The 23,789-nt window shown below is 37.3% G+C and overlaps 1 protein-coding gene across 4 annotated transcripts in view; it reads right to left on the bottom strand.

Annotated features, from left to right (window-relative positions):
• Positions 1-2,132: 2,132 nt before the first annotated feature.
• ccny (cyclin Y) overlaps positions 2,133-23,789 on the bottom strand; it is a 95,023-nt gene continuing 73,366 nt past the window's right edge. For 3 of the 4 annotated variants that reach the window (XM_066682908.1, XM_066682909.1, XM_066682910.1), the window contains 3 exons: positions 14,803-14,969; positions 11,326-11,488; positions 4,723-7,929 (listed from right to left, as the gene is read on the bottom strand). In XM_066682908.1, the coding sequence (XP_066539005.1) occupies positions 7,813-7,929; positions 11,326-11,488; positions 14,803-14,969 (447 nt within the window). In that variant the 3' untranslated portion in view covers positions 4,723-7,812. Of the gene's footprint in view, positions 2,373-4,722; positions 7,930-11,325; positions 11,489-14,802; positions 14,970-23,789 lie in introns of those variants that run through there. The other variant, XR_010804346.1, reaches the window with a different exon arrangement.

Below are 23,789 nucleotides of genomic sequence, written 5' to 3'. Positions count from 1 at the left end.
ATACCGTCCATTCTAAAGCTTTAAGGAGACAGGCTTATTTAGACCTTCAATCACTTACTTGGCAAAAATATTGATCCAAAAGTCTGCCAGGGATTTTACTCATTTATTCAAAACCACAGGGAATATGGTATTACTTGGCCATGTTTGTAAGTAGAATATTAAAATGTCAGAAATACCAGGAAGAACTAATAAAACAGTAGCTGGCTGGGAGCTGGAGAAACACAGCTAATATGTGCTTGCGTTGACTGAGGCACAAAGGAGGTCACATCCATGTCCCAGTGGAGAGCCAGGTATTTATCGATTTGGTTGATTTTGTTCCATTTGTTAGTCCAATGATAGGCTTGGAACAGTGATTCTCCAAATGCTCTTACCTAAACCTCACTCTCTGCTGTTCTGTTTCACCTCTGTCCCTGAATCAATTAGCAGGCCAGCTGGTAAGTGTCCAGCTTCTTGCTGAAGGCACATTTGAGGCTGGTATACAAGTGTTAATGCTGGACCCTCTGACTTAGCATGCTTCATGAGGGACATATTTAGATGTGTTAAGACTCCAGTATAGACCCTAGGCCTCACCTCAGACAGCACCATCTCAGATGCTGTGAACTGCAGTATAGTTCAGGCCTATTTTACAGTATTTAGCTTTTAGAAGTGAAAAATTCTCATTAAGGTGGGCTCACAATGGTCATTGTTTATTTTTAATGTACACATTTCATTCATTCAGCACTGCTTCCACATATCATGAAAAACAATTTGTAAATTAGAAAATATCTTAGAAATATAAGTATATATTGAGACCAAAGTGGCTTACATATATTAAGCTGTAAACACCTAGTCTAATTACACTTTTCCACCGCATGTTAACTCGACTTGACACAGGAAAAAGACAATGACGGTGGTAACTTTAAGCATTTTTTTACTCATTGTGTATTCTTGTGTTGTTGTGTTTTGGGACTGAACATAGACCAGCTCATCATTTCAGACACATGAGTACACATGAGAATTTTTTTCTTTCCTTGTTGCACTGTCCACATCTCAGTTTTTTATCAGCCACCAATCCAAAGAGCATTTGAGCTTCTTCAAAAGACCACATTGTAATTTTACAAGCTGCTGTTGAGAGTCAGATCAAAAACAAATGTGCTCACTACTGTAGCTTGTAGATTTTAGGAATTGTAAGTTTGTGCTGGATGTCTGCATTTCATTATGTTTGACAAGTCTCTTTGGCCAATCAGCACTCTACCAAGTTTGTGTCACGTTTTAGTATCTACTTTGCTTGTTTGAGCCATGACCAAGAAGGGACTGAAAACGTACACAGTTCCAGGTACCAGGTATCAAATTTGATTAATGAAAAAGCAAAAAATATGTTGGTGTTTAGCAGGTACTATGCAGTGGAAAAGCACCAAAAGTGTCTGTAGACCTCTGAAGTTATCACGTTGTATATAAAGTCTGATTTTGGGAACTGCTTTGCTAAGATTAGATGCTGAGATATGGTAAAGTAAATGTTCCAAGGGTGATACATTTTGTACGTTTTGGGAAAACAAGATATAAATATTGATATGTGCAAAGCAAAATTACTGAGCACTAAACTGGCAACCTCAACAAAATACTCCCAAACTTTGTCAGGTGATATAGTTAAGTTGCTTTGGCAGCAGTAAGCCGCATTTTGAGCAACTGGTGTAATAGCTCAGCTTTTAAACAAGTATTGGAAGTATCATGTTTTTGAAATTGAAATTAAAACCATAATTGATGGCAATTGTACAAAAGTACACCAACATTTGTCCTCTGCATTTAACACATATATGGCAGTGAACTAGTGACTAGTGATTACGGGCAGAGAACACATACCCAGGGCTCAAAAATATATAAAGTAGGGTCTGTACACAAAATAATAATTGGACATTTTATATTTTATGATTTATATTTTTCCAAAATGTTAAACTCAAGAAATTGAAATTGTGCAGTAAATTTGGCAGAAAATCTCTTTCATCACAGAGTAGGTATCAATTTCATTTCACTTTAAAATTAAGACTTCCTTTTGACCAGATGGGTCCAAATTTCACCTGTGTGAAACAAACAAACAAAAAACAAAGAAACAAAGGGCGAAAAAGCAATGACACTTTTATTGCAACTTTTCAAAGTATATTTATTGTGCCAGTTTTTAAACATTGCTTCTTGAACTGGGAGCACTGGTTAAAATCATAGGTTTATAGAGTAAGAAACTGCATGCGGCCTTGTGGAGCCACCAGCTCTGTCGCTTGGGCCATGGAGCTGGGTTAATTTTAATAAACAAACAAAAAAAAAATACAGTAAACTAAAAATCAGAGCGGAAAGATAAGGCTCAGCGCTTGGCACACAACGGGCACATTCTGTGGGCTGACCTTTAGGACAAAAAAGGGAAGGAAAAAAAAAAAAACGACAATCAGTATAAGATGCATATTAACCAATGACAGGACATAAAATGAAAACATTAATTATTAAACAAACAAACAAACAAAAAAAAACACTATCACAACTACAGCAGTTTTTCATTTTCTTCAGTTAGCACAGGAAACCACCGATAATTGAAATACAGTGAAAGTTGAGTCTACAAATGCTAGGAACGAAATAGTGTAGATAAATCAGGCAAGAGAGAAAGCCAGAAAGTGAAAGACAAGGAGGGAAAGAGTATTACACTTAAGAAAATAAAAGAAACTCTATGCAGAGGTAGAGTTCAGTGCAAGGCTAACACGCCCCTGACCATTCCACTGCCTCCTGAAGTCCTGCGAGCCTCCAAATGCCAGGCTGCAACCTCACAAACAAAAGCGCATACAATAAATAGAATAATACAATCTTTGAATACTCTCTGCCAATCCAGCAAAAAGTGCAAAGGGCCTTTAAAACCACAGTTACCGTCTTCCAGGACAATTCCTACTGCAACCCAATCCCTTTCCTACAGTTCACCAGCTGATATTGAGTGATAAGATTATAATACAATAATAATATCAAATTATTATTATTATAATTATATTAGCAATTTGGAACATTTTTCCAATCACTAATGGTATCATACCATGGAACTCTGATGGTCTCTGACGGCCTACTTCAGAGATCATAACATCCAGACCTTAGATCCAGGTTCCAGACCAGAATTTTAAAATGGCCGACAGGTATGGCACTATAGCTGGCACTGCCAATGCACCTGACTGGCCAGGGCCTTTTCTCAATATCCATTCCTGTGTGCTCTTATGTTCTCTCTTGACATCATCTTCCACTGCCACTGCTGAATGTACGCTCCCATACTCAAGAAAACAATTGCAAAGAATGGTTAAAGTACCCTGGTGGTTTTTTTTTTGGTTTTTTTTTCATCTGGCCAAAATAATGAAGTGGCATCAGTTCATGACTCCTCAGCGAGAATGACCTGAAAAATCCCATCATTCACTGAGGCTTCATAAATTTTCTCTTGCAAAGTCATTCAAGTCCATTCTTTGTGTTCTTGGTATTGACGAACAACCCTGGTATAGTGTTTGCAAAATCCGGGTCTGGATCTTGGATCAAAAGTCTGGATTTGATGAGATCTGGTCTAAATGGAAAAAATTTTGTATAGTTACATATCGTGGTAAAATCTAAGAGTTCCCATCAATATTTAAAAAAGTATTTAGGTTGGGGCGGTGTGAGATATATGTCATTTTCCTATCTTTATTCACAGTCATAATTAGATTTTAGTTTGTTCTGGTTAGCATTAATGATCCCAAATAATATGAATTTTGATAAAAAAATATCCTTTAACTTTTTGTTCGGGTAAATTCAGAGAACATACTGACCTACTGGCATGTATATACATCACTGGGTTATATTCAAACCAAATGCTGTCAAATTTATTGATTGCTAGTGCACGCTCCAGACAACATGCACCACACAAAAGGCCAAGCGACAGTTCACCAAAAAAAAAAAATAACACATGATTCTGAGGGGTATTCATGGTAGAAGTGTGTTAAACAAATAAAAGAAAAAATTCAATCAAAACCAACAATCAAAAAAAAAAAAAAAAATACCAGACAAATTTGTCATAATTTATGAAGAAAAGTTACTAGAATTGCTTTTTTATTATGAATGTTACCCAAAGAAAACAAAAACAAGGACAAAACGATGCTTTTGAAAGTCCTCATACTGAAAGAACAGGCTCCATTTAGGCTGTGGGTTTGCACACAGGACCTTGTTCCACTGAGAGAGAGACATGCTGAGAACCATGTGAATCATGTGGCGTTCAACACATAGGCAAAATAATGACAGTAGTAACTCAACAAAAGAAACAACTGCTCGCAGACATTTATAATGGCAGCTCTTAAAAAAAAAAATTCAAAAACAATTTCTGATCACATAACTCTTATTTATAAAACGCATTTCTTCTCTTTAATAACACCCTTCACTCGCGACTCCACATTGACACTTCTGCCCGACTTGGCCCCAATTACTCAGAGATGATTGAAAGTGAATACTGACTTTTACTCATAAATATCTCAACATATTATTTAAACTATGATCGTTTTTGAACACAGTATGTACACTGTACAAAATTTATTTTCACAAAGTTATAATTCTTTCAACGTCTTTAATGCTTTTCCTGAACTTAAATTTGTAGTTTGCAGATGAATAGAATTATAAAATAAACATTTCCAGAATTATTTATATATATATATATATATATATATATATATATATATATATATATATATATAACAGGTGGCTTTTCTTAAACACCTCTGTTCAAGCTCTATTTAAATGGAAGATCAATTCAATCCAACATTATATCGATCTACTGAGAACACTGCATTATGTTATGTAAGGTTTATTTGTGTTGTATAGATGGCGGGATTCTAAGGCCATGTTATTATAAACGAAAGCCAGGCACCAGGTGGAGGAAATGGCAGTGGATATTGCAGTAATTTCTTCTCAAAATAAATCCAGTTACTAACTGTACACTTCTATAGTTTACAAACAAGCCAACACACCAACTGACCACTACACACTCTGCCCCACAAATACATCCTTATGCAAGTGTTGCTAGCTTAGGAAGCTTCACAGAACAGTGGCAAATATTCTCATCAATTCAATGAGAGAATGTAAGTTTGTTTTATACAAATTTGGAGTGTGTTATCAATGTCAAATTTTACAACCTGTCAGATCCTCATATATGAAAAACATTAGTTGTCCATCCAATACATTTGGGATTAGGTGGAGGGAGGTTTGTCATCCAGAAATAATCATCTAACATCAGGACCTGTACTCTCATGGTTGGATACCCACCATGATTCACAACAATGTTTCTATTTTATTAGGTGTACAAACAAGTAGTAAAGCTCTTTTTGCGTAATGTATAATTGTAATTTTAAATTCAAATATTCTCACTCACTCTCTTTCAGTTTATGGTAAATTTTGTGCAGTAACAAAAAAAGGACACTAAAAAATAAATACTTTGAAAATGGAAATTGAGAAGGTTTTATTTATCACTGCACCCACTATGAGTTCCATCAAGGAAAAAACACTGCAAAACCATGTGCATTAATTTGTTTGTATGTGAGAGTTTGGTTTTGATTTAAAGATTTTGATGTTTGCAATCGTTAAAGTAAAAAATTAATACTTACCTTTTAGGATACTTTTTGTTGAATAAAATGACAATTGTCATTTTGAATATTGCACAACAGTTGCCATTAAAAACAAAGAGTGGTAGAATTACAATCACACGTTACACAAAAACACTTTTCATCTTTTAATGATGTCTGGATTGAATTCTTTAGGCTTTTTCCCCTAATCAAAATTTTTCGATCAGTTTTGTGCTAAAAGGTATCTGACTGAATCTAATGACTTTTTTTGGGAAATATTTTATTAAGCAAATTGAAGAAATTCATTTAAAGAACTTGATTGAAAAAACTGGGCCCACTGTCTTCATAAATTCATACCTGCCTCGTTTCCATCATTTTCAATAGCACAATGTCAGTCAGATGGTGCAACCTTATCTGGAAACGCACAAAACACTCAAACGTTTCTATGCTCAAACACGTTTGTGAACAGAGCACAGATTTTGGTTTAATTAATCACAGACTGATTATAATTAAAGTATTTCAAGCTTAGAAATGTCAGAACCTAAAGTTCCTCTTTCTGTTTTATTCATGTGCTGTATGCACTGCTGTTTGTGTATTGCTTTGTGTGAGGGGCCAAATTTGGAACAACGAAGAAAAAGTCTCTGCCTTTATTTATCAAGATAAGAGAAGCCTACATAAAATAAATACAGAAACAGGCTGTGCAAATTATTTCACATATATTTTTGAAAGGCTGAACTGCACAATGGCCATCCAGAATGGAAAGTCTTTTACTGGCTTCAGAGAAAATAACCATATGTTCTAAGTCACTATAAAACACTCACTCACTTTTTCTTTTTCTCTCTTTTACTTGGCTTGGGTTTTCCTGAACTTTAAATCTACAGCTACTGTTTGGCTTTAAACCCTCTAAACAGAAGAAAAAGCCCCCTTCATGTCTCATATTAGTAAAGACCTCCTTGTCGATGCCTTATTTTATTTATAATGATTAAAAAATAAAAACACACTGGAAAATTCTAAATTCTCTCACCCCCCTAAGCACTTAATACCAGTCAACAGCGCAAAAGCAGCAAGTTTACCTTCTTGTATCTGAAGTGGATTCTCTGTAACTGCTCCCACACCAATGAGGTCCATCTAGTTCGATTTCTAATTGCTGATCAAGACTGTAAATGAACCAGGATTTTGAATGTGAACAGTAGTTTACAAAAGAAATTAGTGCACAAGAAACCAAGATTTGAAGTGAATATGTGACAGCAGAGTAGCTAGTCATGTGCAAAATTTCAGATACCCTTGGTCATATCACATTATGCTGATTTTGTAAATAAAAACAAGTTAATATATATTCTAAACTATTTTAAACAATCAAAAAGTTTTTGAGTTTTTACTGATCAATTGCTATTTATTTGACTTTAATTAATATTTCATGCCTTAAAATATGACACAAAAACGCTATACTTTGTTTATCTTAATAATCCTAGATACATTGTCAATCCAACCTCCAATCTATCAATTTCAATCAAGACATCTTACATACTGCATCTTTAAATTCAGCAATTTAGCATTAACTTTGCAATAGAATGTGCAAAAGTAAGTTTTCTGTAATTATCTGAACGTCCAATAAACTAAAACCTGCGGTTTGACCATGGGTGCCCAAACTTCTGCCTATGGCTATATAGTGGTAATATTACAGCTTGACAACATTGTGCAAGAGAAATGCCACTGAAGAGACTGTATAGCTGAGTATAAACTCCAGTAAACTACAGTTAGTATAAGTATAGCTAACTGTAGTTCTGCCTTGTTATAATTATTGTCTGGACAGATGTTTCTTTGTGCTTCAGAGAGTGAGACTGTAAAGGAAGTGAACTTTAAAATAAAAGGAAGGAATGTGTTAATCATACAAAATAAGTTGCGGATACTTTCCTAATTCAGAATGCCAGAATTATGTAAGACACACTGAGAGGTGCTGGAATGCTCTTCCTCACGCAAGATGTCGTTTTTGGGAGTCCATCTGCTGCTCGAATAAGCCCCCCACCCCAAAACCCTGCCCTCTCAGCCACAGGTTCAGCACTTCTCCTGGCCTGGTGTCTTATTTACAGCAGCCTTCGGAACAACAAAGACACATGTGGAAAGTGAAAAGCCCCCTGGGTTGGGAGGATCGCTGAGCAGATGCCGTCCTCCCAGGAAGAAGAGGCTTCAGTGAACAGTCTCTCTCTGTCTCTCTGCAGTTCCTCAGCCTCTTCCTCTGTTAGGAAATGATGGCAGGAGACCACCGTACTACGGTCAGATTGTCCGCACTCACCGACCTCTTCTTCGCTGCCTTCCTCAAGTCTTTGTACTTGTCGTCACAGAGCCTGGAGATGGCCTGAACAAGAGAGAGTGAGAGGTAGAAAGACCGTATTATTTAATCTGTAAAAGTTTTGCCAGTGGCATACAGGTGATGTAATGTAGTTTTTGGATTGCATTTGGATATTTAAAGCAGAGATAAAGTATCCCCAAATATTCTTCAAAATATCACTCCCTGGGTTGAAAAGGCTGAGACTTTTAAATCAGAGTTACATGACAAACCAGTGCACTCCAGGACCAGGACCAGATTTTGATTTGCAGTGGCTCAAAGCCAAAAAAATACAAGCTCTATTGAGGGTAATTGTATTCATTCATTCATTATCTGTAACCACTTATCCAGTTCAGGGCCACGGTGGGTCCGGAGCCTACCTGGAATCACTGGGAGCAAGGCAGGAACACATCCTGAAGGGGGCGCCTGTCCTTCACAGGGCAACACACACACTCACAGATTCACTCACACTCACATCTACTGACACTTTTGAGTCACCAATCCACCTACCAACGTGTGTTTTTGGACTGTGGGAGGAAACCAATGGATCACAGATAAGATTAAGTATGTTTTGCACCTGAGCTCCGCCTACAGTTGCAGAGAGTAATTCAGTTTTACAACACTATACTGAAATCAAGGTCGAGGCGGAAAGAGGGGGGTCCCTGCCTACCTGCAGAAGACACACAGTGTAGTTTCTGCAGTGTTGAGCCCAGAGTAACAATGGCAGAGGCTCTGTTCTCCTTATTACAGGCTAGTGATGCATCACAATGGTTTTGAAACTGTGATTATAAGGTAAAAATGCTACCTAGTGTTGCTTTAAAGCATAATAGGCACTTTTACCTAGAGAAAGCTTTTGGTCCTGTTGTGTGAATCTGTAGTGTCAAGCCTTTTGACCAGTGGCTCATAGATACAGGCATGTGTGTGTTCTTTTCAGAGCAGGTAATCTAAACAGTCATCTCCTGTTTACAAAGTGGTATTGATATACATTACTCTGTTTGACTCAATTAGTAAGTTATTAGTCAACATTTATAGCTGAAATTCTTTTTGGATGCTATTTGAAATATCTGCTTTATGGAATGTGATGCTTTTAAAAATTTAGCATTTCTGATGCTTTACAAGTAGGATTTCTAACCCTTTGGTGATATGTACGCCTAATATTGATGCACCTGAGCCAGCTCCACAGGCTGAGCTGAAACAGGTATTGAAACTATGGCTGTAGCTAAATAAATAAACAAACCTTATCACACTGACCTCGAGGGCACTTGCACATTCAGAGAGCAATAGGACAAGGACTGAAACCTGCTTTGGTGTCTATTTGTGCATGTGCTTGAGTTTTTCTCAAAGCATTCTGCAGGTTTAATGCAGATTCATTATGGTTGAATTTGTAATTGCTTAAATCACAGAAATAAATTAATACATTCATAAACACTTTCTCTTGTGCTATAGAACCAGAAGCATGGGTTTTTATACAGTTCACAATTCACAATACTCAGGTGTGAATCCAAACCCAAATGTTTCAGTGAGCATGGACTGGCCGTGGACTACAGGCTGTTGGCAAACGGTCAACAGACTTCCTAATGGTTAAAAATGTATTAGCATAATAATAGAAAATTCATTTATTCATTGTCTGTAACTGCTTGTCCAGTTCAGGGTCGCGGTGGGTCCGGAGCCTACCCAGAATCACTGAGCACAAGGCAGGAACACACCCTGGAGGAAGCGCTAGTCCTTCACAGGGCGACGCACACACTCACAGAGTCACTCACACACTCATACCTATGGACACTCTCGATTAGCCAATCCACCTACCAACGTGTGTGTTTTTGGACCGTGGGAGGAAACCCACATGGACACTGGGAGAACACACCAAACACCTTATAGACAGTCAACCTGAGTGGGACTTAAGCCCACAACCTCCAGGTCCCTATAAATACCAGACTGCCTGAGATATACTAAGCCACATATGTTAAATGTCTTAACAAAATCCAAAAACTTGGACTTGAATCAGAACATCAGAAGAGAAAGTCAGAAAAAGTTGTTAATTTGGGGCTGCTAGTCTACAGAATCCTAACAGTGCTCTGCAGCTGAACCTAAGCTAGGCCTGGTCCAATTACAGCATGAGAAATAAAGAGAGTCAGCATCAGATCAGAGGGCAACCACTGACTGTGTCTTCCAATCACCCACCAGAGGTCCTGACCACACAGACAAAAACAAGCAATCAGCATCATTAGCAACCGTTTCTGCCAGACAGCTGCTAGTTCCAGTCTGGACTGTGACAGAAGACACACAGGAGGATGCTGGGTGTGTAATTGTGTTGTGCCTGTTCTCCACTACGGCACCGTCACAGTTTTCACCCATTTCAAAGCCCTTTATAACTGACATCTTTCACTGTATAGAGCTTTAAACAATTTAACGTTTGCAGCTTGCAGGATGGATGTTCAGCCCTGGCAATCACGTAGAGCAGTGTAAATGGCTCAGCTGAGAGGTAATTAGTGAACGGTGTTCAACCCTGCGTTCAAGCTTAGGGTCAGCATAACTGAGATATTATCAGAAGAGTGGGATGTCCCAGTGGGTGCAGTAGAAATGGGAAAATGTATAATGCTTTATTCTCATTCTCCTAACATTGGTTACGTTTTAAAAAGTCTGAAAAAGTACTACCTGTAGACATACAGCATTTAATTGCACTGTCCCTTCTTAAGACTAAAGTAAAATTTGACCTCTGCATTTAACCCATCTGTAGCAGTGAACACACTAGTGATTAGAGGCAGTGAATACTGCCCCCAGAGCAGCAGGCAGAAATCCTCTGCATTTGGGGGATTCTTTGAGGGTTAGGTGCCTCACTCAAGGGCACTTTCCACTGGTCGAAGGGGATCGAAGCAGCAACCTTTCGCTATCAAGCCTGATCCTCGAACCATTAGGCCACAGTTGTTCCGTAAAATGTAAACTACCTTCTGAACTCAACAGTAGTGATGCTGTGTTTACATTACTGAATAAAATCACTAATAGAAGTAGACTTTGTAAAAAGAGAAAATTATGGCTGGAAGTTATGGCCAAATTTGGTAAAATGATTGCTTAGCATAATAAAAATAAAAATAAAAATAAACATGTTAAATTCCTGTTTGTGTTAATGGATGTTAACATGTTAAATTTAACAGCATTAATAACTGTAAAAATAAAATAAATAAAAAACTAAATGGGTAAATGATAATCAGAAATGTGAAATCATAAAAATGAAACAACAGAACAAGAAAACAAGATTTAAAATAAGAATATAATTGAAATAACATTGAAGAAAATGTTCAAATTCAAAAAGTTAATCTAACCCTAACCCTAGCAGAGAGGATGCTCATGTGTGAGAGAGCTCTAAACTAATAAAGACCCTGATATATCCAGGTGGTGTGTGTCTGAGCTAACAGACACAGGGCTCACCTCTAGTTTCTGGGCCTTTTCTCTGCTCAGAGGTTCCAGAGGGAAACTGAGGTTGTTGGCCTCTGACAGCGAGCGCAGGTCAAAATAGTACTTGGCATAAACACTCGACGGCACGTTGATGTTGAACTGCAGCAGCTCCAGAAACTGCCTCTCTAACTCGTTCCTAAAATAGAGAAAGAGATGGGAAAGAGTTCATAATGAATTAACTTTAAGAATGAAAAATTACTTTCAAATGATACTTTTCCTTCACTCTACTTGTGGTCAACAAGCTGAACAACTTTCTCCAAGATTAATGTGGGACACAATCTAATTTGTGGGCTATGTGCAAGAGTTGGGGTGCCATTCAGGTCAGCCAATCTATTTTATTATTAATTCTTTCCATTCTATTTCTAGCATTTATTTATTAGGACATTGAAACTATTACACTCATTTTTGTAATAAAATAAACAAATGTGTCTTCACAGACAGCTCATATAAATAATTTAGGAGTTAGTCAGTCAGTAAGCGAAAATGCCTCTTCTAGGCCATCCCGGTAGACAGTCCAGGGAGAAAGAAGAGCGAAGGAGAAAAAAAATATTAAACAAATAAATAAAATTGAATATATATATATTTTTATAATATATATAATATATATTTTTATGTTTATTTCTTTTCCCTGGACTGGCTACCGGGACGGCCTAGAAGAGGCATTTTCGCTTACTGACTGACTGACTCCTAATGTTGAAACGCGCATGCGCGAGTTGGAACTTTTAGTTCAGCCATATTTCACATTCCAGTTTGTGAACTCAATTTGGAACCGTTCAGTGTGTTTCCACTCACATCAACTGGTTTGCGAAACCAGAAAAATTGGTTCCCAGCTGGAAACAGAACAGTAGGTTCTTCAGTGCGAATCATAACAGGAAATAAGACAGGAACACACTGTGTTTGGTGCGACACCATTCGTATTAGCCAGAGCCTCGGCTCGGCGTTGGTTAGTTCACAAACTCAGCAGGACAGCACGTGGCTCTGCAGCATTTACACATGTATTATATCTCAGAGAGAGTGGAGGACTGCTGAATTTGTCTTATTTCATTTGTGTGTTTGTGTATTTGCCTGAAATATTGTAGTGTGGGGAGACATTTTGTGGCGTTATTGTGTTTATAAAACTCCATATAGCTGTGCACAGCCTGTTTAAACTTCACATGCTTTAACATGTTACATTGAATGAATAAATAATTGTAGTTCTTAAAATCAACAAAACATTCTAGGACATCATTGTTCTTTGGCGGTAGATCATCTAGTATTAATTTTTAAATAAAATGAACAAGAAAAACACTGATGCCTGTGTTATATATTATGAACACATCTTTGTGCTCCTTTTTTCATTTCTACATTTATTAGTCCTGCCCTCCATATTTTCTGTACAACACAATCACATAATAAAAGCCACATGGAAACAAAGACATTGGTATGAGGCACCAAAATGTCTCCACACCTTCCAATGACAATGGTATGTATTTTGGGCTTTAGCTGTTTTTGAAATCTCAGAGAAACCTCTGTGACAATGGCTATATGGCTAATGGCGGTCCAGCAAAACTAAAACTTTTAAATAGGTCATGCTTAGAATAATGTAAAGGCATTACATATAAAGAAAATGAATAACTTAATTTCTGACTTAACCAAATAACAACAATAAGAATGGTTAAATTGTGTGGGTTAAACAAAGTTGGCCTTGCCTTCCTCCCGCCTCAAAATTAAAATGCAGCAACAAACATACTAAAAATATATTATATATAAAGTATAAACACACAAATGTACAGACACATTTTTCCTCGTCCTTCTCTCTTCCTACTGTCTCTGGAGAGTGTCCTCAGTTACTGGACCTATGGCCAGAGCAGCACGTCGCCTGGCCTTTAAAATAACCATGTACTCATGAGCGGTCAGAGGTCAGTGGATGCATCATGCTTTGAAGCTCAGCTTTCATGCTGTTACATTTCCCACATTTCACACTGCTCTTTTCCATACTCTATTATCAGGCACTTTACATGCAGTTATGCCTGTACTGTCCAACATGTTTACACTCAGAATATATAGAAGTGCCGAAATACCACATATCACTTGTAGCTGTAAGGACATTGAAGAATACCAGTAATACAGCATGGCACTCAAATGTCATAAGACCTTTTAGTGAGTTGTGAGGAAAGCATAAATAATGGCCTATAAATGGTTTTAGATGTAACTTATACATGATATGAAATAAAATCCTATAAGTTATTTGCAGATGATGTCAAATCAGTGCTTGAACTGCAGATAGATGGCAGGAAGTGATTTTATAAACAGGGTGCTCTAATAATCATTGTGGCAAGGCTGAAGTCAGATTTTAATCTACCAGTGTACTGTTCCACCAGTATGTAAAGTGGAAATGGAAAGTGTCTTGAGTATTGTATTTTGTTCAGTTCTGTAGGTGTCCACTTGTGACTGATTTAAAGGAAATATTAACAATTCTGCAGAACTGGTGTTCTCCCTTCTTTTTTCGTGTATAGAAACTCTGCATCTTTTAAAGTGAAGAGTATGTTTGAGGTAAAAACTGTTGGTACATGCCTGAATTTAACTTTTTATTTACAGAAGTTTTTATTCACTGTTTGAATTAACACAGAAACGTATTTGTAACTTGAGTTGTTTAGTTCTGTAGCACTTTCAGTCTGTGTTTACTTTCATGTAGTTAACCATCTTCTCAATTTGGAGTTCCACTTTAAGGAATGTAAATATAACAGCAAAAATAAGTCAATATTATCAACCTATGGAGCAGGAACAGAGCCATATCCACATCTCTTTCATGCTTTTCAACGTCTGGAGGTCTCTCTGCTGTCTAAACACCTCCAGATGCCGTTCTCTGCCAGAGAGGTGTCGCAGCACTGAAAGTTTTTGTTGCTTGTTTAATTCACAGCACTGTAGCTGTTTCGTAAATCGATAGCAGCTAATCTTACAGTTAACAACCACTCTCCATAACAGTAGTATCACCTCCTACATATGTTGTAATTTTCTGTTTGTATATTTTTGTCATAATACAGCTTAAACTAACACAATATGGGCTCCTCTCTGCAGTCTCCTCCATTCTGTTTTTAACCTTCTGCCCTCCATCGGGATTTTGTGCGTTGTCTGAATCATGTGACTAAAAACAAGCTATCTTTTTAGAACAGCTTGTGTCTTAAAATAAGCCTTTGGAAAATCCCCCATTTACACAAGTACAAATGGAAGCAGACTGTCAATTAAGATCTCAACCAAGTGTTTCCATACATGTGGTCTTTTAAAACAAGAAGCTGCAGTCAAATCTACTAGCATCACAAACAATTCTTGTCTTTTTTAAACCTCAAACTAAATGCATTCTAATGGTATCAATATATAATGTCTTGTGATTTAGGGTAAGTAATTTCAAGACACTTTAAAGCACACACAAACACACAGTGGCTACACATAAACACACACAGGTGCACTCACATATCTTCCACAGTGATGTCTTTGAGGATCTGACAGTAGTCCACATTCCACACAGCCTGATCATCCCACACTTTAGACGCCAGCAGAATGGCTCCCAGAACGATTCTCTTCCAGTTAGCAGGACAGATGTCAATTTCAGCATAGGTCAATAACCTCTCCAAATACACCTGAGTGGAAAAAAGGATGTAAGAGATGTGAGGAAGAGATGTCTGGAAATACCAAGCAAATAAAACTAGTACAAAGAATAAATTAGAATCAGAGCCATTTACAGCGAATATTAGCAGATACCAAATGTGTAAATATAAAAGGATATATTGCAAAGGATCCTTGCAAATTTTAAGAGACTTTGTTAATTAATGTGGGGGAAATTTATGAAATAATAAAAAAACAAATTACAGTATATAATTTTCATTCATTCATTCATTCATTGTCTGTAACCCCTTATCCAGTTCAGGGTCGCTGTGGGTCTAGAGCCTACCCGGAATCATTGGGCACAAGTCGGGAACACACCATGGAGGGGGGACTATATTACTTTATTTAACATAATTATAAACAGTTATTATTATTATATATAATTATATGATAAATATATAATTATAATTAAACTACAATAATAGATGCAGTTTAACCTTTACTTAACTTAAGCTCCACATATGATTGCTGAAGCATGTTTAAATGACTAGAGATAAAAGATACATTTTTTATAACTTATAGGCATGCTTTAGTGTTTCATGTGTTTTAACACTGTATTCAAATTTAAATCCCAATTACTGGATGCCAACAAAGTGCGTTTGCTTAGCTACATGCATATGGTCAGTGGGTAAACAGGTCAACTAAACCACACACACATACCTGACCCAAATCACTCCTAGTCCCAAAATACCCTACACACTGATCACTAACCAGTGGTTATATGGTTCTATTTGAGGGGACATGCACATCTATATCCTAAAGTTTGCAGACAACACTTTAACATTCACATTCATTTAACAACTGTATTCAGCTACTTAAAGGAGGCAAATATTCAACTGTGCATTCACAGCTGTAAAATCTCCTTAGAAAACCTCAAGTCCTGGGACTTGTTTGCATTTTCACACCTGGCTTTTTGTGTGTTCAAGACATGTCTTATTTACTGAAATTAGATAATGGAACAAGGTGTAAACAGCAGTATGGGTTTTCAACACGGTTAGCTTTGGCACACTGAAAGCATGAGGCTTTAAAAATGATCCCGTCTTGTATCTGAACTATTTATGGCTCAGAGAAAAATTTACACACTGTGTAATGCTGATACAGTTTTTACAGTTTCACACACACTGATGCAGCATGCTCAACACTGCAGCAATGTGTTTGCTGACAAGGTGGTGCAGGAGAAAGACAGACATTCCCATGAATATGCAAAATAAGTGTTCTTGGAATATGAACAGAAATAAGTTTACCTGCTCAAACTGGACATCAATCAAAATTTATTTAAATGAGCCATAACAAAAACCCCACCTCCTACACCCACTGTCCATTCTCTCAGCTCCACTGACCATACAGAAGCACTCTGTAGTTCTACAACTACAGACTGTAGACCATCTGTGGTGACCCTCTTCACCATATTTTTGAAAGCAGCCTCATAAATGTTCTATGTACAACTTTGTTCCAGCTACAACCAGACTCAATATCATTGCTTACAACTGCAGTATAAAACCCCAAGGGCTAATTTAGTAGAGGTGAAAAACCAGAGCCAGCACTTGATTCCTCACCTCTGCCCTTCTCTCTAGAACAGTAGGTTAAATCGTCTGAAGTGTGTGAAACCTATCCAAGAATACAGGTGCCTTGAAATAGATTGTACTTGGAGCATAGACACAGCTGCCCAAAACCCATTTTCAGTAGAACAGGTTACAACTTAGTAACATGTCTTTAGGGAGCGAATCAAAACAATTTAATCAGTGCAGTTTTTCAGCCAATACACTGAAGCTATGAGGGTAATGTAAACAATTTAAACATAGCTCCTTGTTTTAATCAAAGGTTTGTGTTTAAAAAGCTCTAAGAAATCTCCTACTCTCCAAACCTGTGATTTTAACAAATGCTCAATGGACAGAGGAATGCTTAGAAATGGACATGTGTGTGTATATATACATGCTATTGATCGCCTTAATACTAGTTTATCAGACTGCAAATGCAAAAAGAAGAGTTTAATATTCATTTGCATTTTGTGCATGAGTGGGAAACTGAAATTCATTTGCAGGATTACATGGCAATTTTTACATGTTTGACCCCCAAGGTCCACATCATTTAACTAGTGTGATTGCTCCATACTGTGCCTGGACATGGCATGTTGAACTGTGCCTGGGCCTGGGCCTGCTTGAATTTATGGGTCTGTTACGGGTTACTAATTCTGTAAAGCTGCTTTGCTGTATTTGCTATACAAATAAATTTTGATTGTTTGATTGATTGACTGGCGAGGTGGGGACAATCAGAGCCGGAATGGGCCCCATTTTCAGCCCAGGAGTTTCATGCCCAAACCTGGCCTACTTTTTTCCATGGAGGAGAAATCTGAATAAATGAAACAGCAGCTAGCTTTTTGCTTTTTGGCTCCATTCTTCCTGCCCTCTATAACCAACTGACATTTTGCTCTATTCTATGGCTATAGACTCGTGGGCCCAACCAACTTAAACATTTGGGAGAGGAGAATTCCCTCTACTCCATCTACTGTGATGTAGGGGCTGCGCTGTAAAATGAATGGAGGATGAATGCAAGAAGACGATTAGATAACTGTAAAAGTAATTTTTCCCATCCAACCTGCCCAAACTCAAGATTGACATGAGCTGTCCAATCGGGAATCCTCCCGAATCTCCCGATTAGCCACTCGGGCTCTGAGGACAATCATACTCAGGCAAGCTTATAAAGTTAAATGACACGTTTTGTTAAAATTAAGAACATATTCTTGAGTGGAAAAATATTTCTTCACATTTTAATAGACAGTTGTATATTTTATGGTGTTTATTTGCTAAATTTAAAATAAGAGGTAAAAAATGGCCTGTATCTTATGAAATGAAATAAATAGATGCATTTTCTTTTGCAAAAATATATACCCAACAAACCCCAAAACCAAAGGGACAAAATCAAAGTTAAAAGTTTACAGAGAATTGGATTTACACCATTTAGAAACATTGTACTATGACTATAAAAACTATCAAATGAGCATCTACCAAAGGCTCAGACTTTGCCAGCAAAGATTGATCATGGCTCACCACTTTGTTCCAAAATTCAAAAGAGCATTGTTACACAGTTCCAATAAAACATTTCGGATTTAAACCTTTGCATAACAATATGGATACTAAGTATTCTCAATCAAACTAAACATAAAAACAAAAACCAGGCTTCTGTCTTTTTTTTTAATCTTTATGGCACATCTTTGTCTATGTTTACAAAACAGAATGTCCTTGCTCCAGAGCAAAACTAAATAAACAAAGTTCAGGCTTTAAATGTTGACCAAATTTTGACTGACTAAATTCTGGTTTCAAGTGGAAAGGAGGACTTGTGCAAATGGAATTTTCCTTGAACTATTGCTCTTTAAAAGATATGTTCATGATGTTAAAAAAAAAAAAAAAAAAAAAACAGTTTATAAAATTCTGCGGATGTTTCCTCACCATTTACTAGCTCTCCAGTCTGTTTGTGTGCTTGAAACCGGCCTAATGTGTTTATGAAGCTCCGGTGTCTGTAAATGGGTAAAATTATAGTGCCTCTGTCTGGTATGCTAGACACAGCAGAAAAAACAGTTTTTTTGAGATTTGTAGCCAATGAAGAGCCCTCCAAATGTTGAAAAGCATGAACCGAGATGAGGATACTGCTCTATAACACAGACTCAAATTACAAATGAGATTTTGTGGTAATTCAAACAGAGAATAAAAACTTACAGATAAATTCTTCTTTATGCACGTACAAACATGTAATTTTTCCACCTCAAACATACCGTTCCACCTTAAAACATGCAGAGATTTTGGCATAAACAAACCAGAGAACATAGTTTCCCTACAATCATAGATGTTTCCTTTAAGGACCACTGGCTTCGGAATGTATAAACACTGGAGTTCACAAACAGAGCGTGAGATATGAACAATATCAGCATTGTGCAATAAGTCATGCACACAGAAAAAGATGAGGGTGAGACTGCACCACTGAATAAGCTGAACTTGATACCATATAAGCTTCAGAAATGAGCCTGAAGTAGAATGAGATTCTCAGACACACAACATACTATACCACATTAGAATATAATGTCATTCATATGAACCATGTCTATAATAAACCTAAAACTATGGGTCTTGAATAATGCTCAGAGGTCATGAAAATGTACTGAAAAAATAAAAACAACAGAAACATTAAAGAAGGTTGTAAAGTCGAGTTGTTGGTGTTCTCTGTGAATTTTCCTGAGGCTGACAAATGAATAACTTGCCCTTAAAGGGAACATCTACATTTGTGGGGAACTGCAGTTCTCTCTGGTTTGTTTAAATTCAGAACCTCTGCATCTTTAAAGGTGGAAGTATATGTTTGAGGAGATAAATGACTGATGGTATGTGGCTGAAATTTAACTTGTCTCTAAGTTTGTATGTACTATTTGAATCACCACAGGAATTACTTTGTAACTCGAGTTGTTTGGTTTTGGTCTGTTTTTACTTTAATGCATTTAGCGCTCTCCCTATTTTAGAGAAGAATCCAACCTAAATAATCTGAAACAGCAAGAATATATCATTTTTACCTACCCAAGGAGCAGGAATAAAACAATATCCTCATCTCATTCATTCATTCATTCATTCAATGTCTGTAACCACTAATCCAATTCAGGGTAGTGGTGGGTCCGGAGCCTACCCGGAATCACAGGCAGGAACACACCTTGGAGGGGGCTCCAGTCCTTCACAGTGCATCACACACATTCACTCACTCCTACAGACACTTTGGAGTAGTCAATCCACATATATCCTCATCTCTTTTCATTTGGAGTTCTCGTTCAGCTGTTTCTCTGCCGAGAGCAGAGAGAGAGAGAGAGAGAGAGAGAGAGAAAGTCTAGCATGTCTGACCGAGCCACTTTGTTTTTTTCGTTTACTGACACTAGGGCTTTGTAAACACATTAGACCAGTTTTCTGTACACAGGCAAATTGGAGCGCAAGCAAATGGTGAGGAAACATGTTCTGAATTCTATAAAAAATTCTGTGTTTTTAAAATAAAATTGTGAACAATGCGTTTAATAGCTGTATGGCTGAGAATTAACTGAACATAGATACGTATTATGGATTTTTTTTAAATCACTAGTTTTTATGCCCATTTATCTGAGCAGTTAACACTGGATTGGGGAAAATAGAAAAAAAAAACACTTGGGGGTTCAGTACTTTGCTCAAGGGCACTTCAGCCATGGATGTGCCTTCTGGTACCAAGCCTGGTTCTCTAACCAATAGGCCAAGGCTGTTCCATATTCTAATTATATTTACATAATTTATACAAGCACCTCATTAATTGACAAGATAAAGCATTTTAAATAATAAAATATTAGGTGCCTAAGACTTTTGCATAGCACTGTACATGTAATAAGATCCTCACAAGCCTAACTATAAGCGTACGGTCAAGGAAATTAACCTTGTTCATTCAGTTTTAAGAATCAAAAACCCAGGCTTTATAAAAAGAACTCAAAGCATGGGCCACTTAGAAGCTTCCGACAAGACAGGTTACCCTATCCGTCTTTCCTACAAAGGCAGAGCATTAAAATTTTTTTTTTAGACTGAAACTGAGACTACACAGGCATACATACATATCCACACAGAAATGACAAGAATTCTAGTTACATTGCTTTTAGAGATAAATCCAATAATAGCGCAGTCTCCCTTCATTGTTATGCAGCTAGGGTCAAATATTCCTTCTCTAATTACAATCAATTCCTCCTCTGTCAGTGGAGCTAGGCAGGCATTTGGGGGTTGCATATAGTTGGTGTGTATTTGTGTGTGTGTTTACAGAATAGCCTGGATTCAGCTTGAAGTGCAGCTCATATGCACTGCTAAAATTTAACTCTGGGGGGTGCTATTTGGTGCACATTTGAAGTCGGTGTGATAAATGACATATAAAAACCCCATGGGCAGGTCATCAGCAGGAAGGAAAATCGTGACCAGAGCAAACTGAACACAGTGATGAAAGCACTAGGATGGTTTTGTTTTGTTTCGCTTCGCACTTGGGTGAGCTGCACTAAGCATGTATTGATTTCTGCCAGGGCTGAATGAATGAATGAATGAATGAATGAATGAATGAATGAATGAAAGAAAGAAAGAACTATTGGGATCTGCAAAAGCTCTAATTCAAGTGGTTTTGATTTTTTTCCTGTGTCTTAAACAAAATTTCCCAAAGCACTGTCAACAAAAGAACTGTCTCCATAAACTGGGTCGATAGCGGTTCTGACAGGTTAAACAGGAGATGATACATAGCTGCTTAATGAGACTGTTAAGAGAGTGAGTACCACTCAAACACACTCAGACATTTAACAGGATTATTAGGTAGAAGTCCAACAATAAAGAGGCTGCCATTACAGAGCTTTACAGACAGGTGCTGTGTGTGCATGTTTACTGGCCTTGACTTCATTCTATCACTGAACCAGGCAAGTCATCCCAGCAGCATTTAAACAGCTGATGATTGACAATGAAACAGAAGAACACACTTCAGAACAGAACAACCGTGATGTCAGGGCTGTCATCAGAGCTGAACAACCCTATACACTCAGTTTGCACGTTACTTAGAGCCCAGCTAATTAATAAAAGCCCCTTCTATCTCCCCCTTGCGTCAAGTTAGGGAGAGTGTGTGTCATTCATCAGAAGATAAAGCAAATCTATGAGAAGTGGGGGGAAAAAAAGCTCTACGTGTGTGAACTGATATTTGCGTTACACCATAAAGGAACATTTTTATGAAACAAACATTTATTTTTTGTTTTCCAAAAGTCTTTGTGTGCAAAATGTGTTAGCTCAGTTGTCGACATTGATTTTGTGAGACAGATTCAGAGGAAGATGATGATGATACAGATGAGTGTGGGAGGTCTGGTGAATGACCTCATACCTCAAGCCAAGGTTCAGACAGTAACAGAAACAACTGTAGATCCTGTAAATATGGAAACACGGTTGTGCAGATCAACAAAAAGAGCCTTTGTGGTTTTGGTGTTTTTATTACCACCAGTATATTAAATGTAAAAAGGTCATAATGAAGAACAGAGTACTTCTAGGTCAAGGACCTTTCTCATCGGCTCAATTTTTACATTTTGCTGATAAGTTCTGAAGAACACAGACAATCATTTGCTTTTCTTTGTTTAATTCAAATAAATCAAAATGAAGCAAAACATTTTTAAAGAAGTCTAAAGAACAGTTTTAACTGATGCAGTGAACTAAATGAAAGACCAATAAAAGAAATAATATATTGGTTAAATGACTAAATATGATAGTCCAATCACATACTAATTAAATCACATTCTATTCATTTCATGTTTAAACAGCCTTTTCTGCCAACAGAGATTGATTTGATTAAATTAAGCTTGACCACTCTTGGATCCCAGCCTGGAGCCACTTACCAGGCTAATGGATAACGCGTATGCCATTTGATGTTAACAGAGAACACAAAAAACAGCCTCATGACTTTCACTGGATTACAAAGTTCTAGTGTTTCGGCTTTAATGCTGTTATTCAGAATTCACAACTGAATACAATTCTCTGTCTGAACACATTTTGCTCAAAGCTTCTTTAAGTCACAGACAATACCTTTCTTTCATTTCCCAGAGAAAGCTTCATGATGAGGGGATATATTATGCCATATTACGAAACAAACTGATGAACCTTTGTGGCAGAAGGTTGCATAATTCATTCATTCATGCATTCATTCATTCATTCATTATCTATAATCACTTCTTCAATTCAGGGTCACGGTGGGTCTGGAGCCCACCCGGAATCACTTGGCGCAAGGCAGGAACACACTCCGGAGGGGGTGCCAGTCCCCTCACAGGGCGACACACACTCACTCACACCTATGGACACTTTAGAGTAGCCAATATACCTACCAACATGTTTTTTTTTTGGGCCGTGGGAGGAAACAGGACACAAGGTTGCATAATAAAGCATGATTTGAAGGAAGAAAATCAAGGAAATTTAATGTATTTATACAGCCCATTAGAATATAGAGTCCACTGTCTCATTTACACATGACAAATCAACAATATCACATCCAGTCCTTAGTTTGCATAAATTATTCAACATCTAACATTTGTCAATCATCAGAAATGAGTTTTGAGCTTTGCTTTAGAACAGATTACCAGCACATAGCCAAGGCACACTCTAAGCCGAGTACATGAAACAGCAGTGACTGAGAATCTGACCTATGCAGAAAGAGCATTGAGAAAACATTTTTATGGATTAATAAAGGTGGTAATTTGGGGAATACCTTTTTTTTAAAACAGGTAAATATCAAGGCTCAGAATTTTGAAGCAGTAGTGAGTAAGAGATGTCTTGTTGACTCCAAGATACAGTGCATTACAATAATGCAGCCACAGTGTAACAAAGACATGAATGAGTTTTTCCAAATCAGGTGGGGTTAAAAAATGATGAGTCATTGTTCTCATTGGAAAAACCTGCACTTGAAAATACATTTCCTCTACTCCATTTGTATGTAGAAGGACATCCATATAACATGGCTTTTTAGGTCACCAGAAATAGAGCCGCCAGTGTGGGGATTTTGAGTGGAGGGGGATATAATGGAAAAAAAATATATTTATTTCTCCCATCTTACACGTCTATTGACACAGCAGATTCTGTGTTGCCAGCTTAATTTTGCTTTAAATAGATGCCAAATTATGCACCCACCGAGTCTACACTGAACAATCAATGGATTAGGAACCTGTACATTGTATCTAAAATCATCATCTGTTTTATTATACACACTGACCACACAGGAGCACTTTATAATTCTACAATTACAGGCTGTAG

Source organism: Hoplias malabaricus, chromosome 10, assembly GCF_029633855.1.
Source record: "Hoplias malabaricus isolate fHopMal1 chromosome 10, fHopMal1.hap1, whole genome shotgun sequence".
Taxonomy (NCBI): domain Eukaryota; kingdom Metazoa; phylum Chordata; class Actinopteri; order Characiformes; family Erythrinidae; genus Hoplias; species Hoplias malabaricus.
This window is presented reverse-complemented; position numbering and strand designations above follow the sequence as displayed.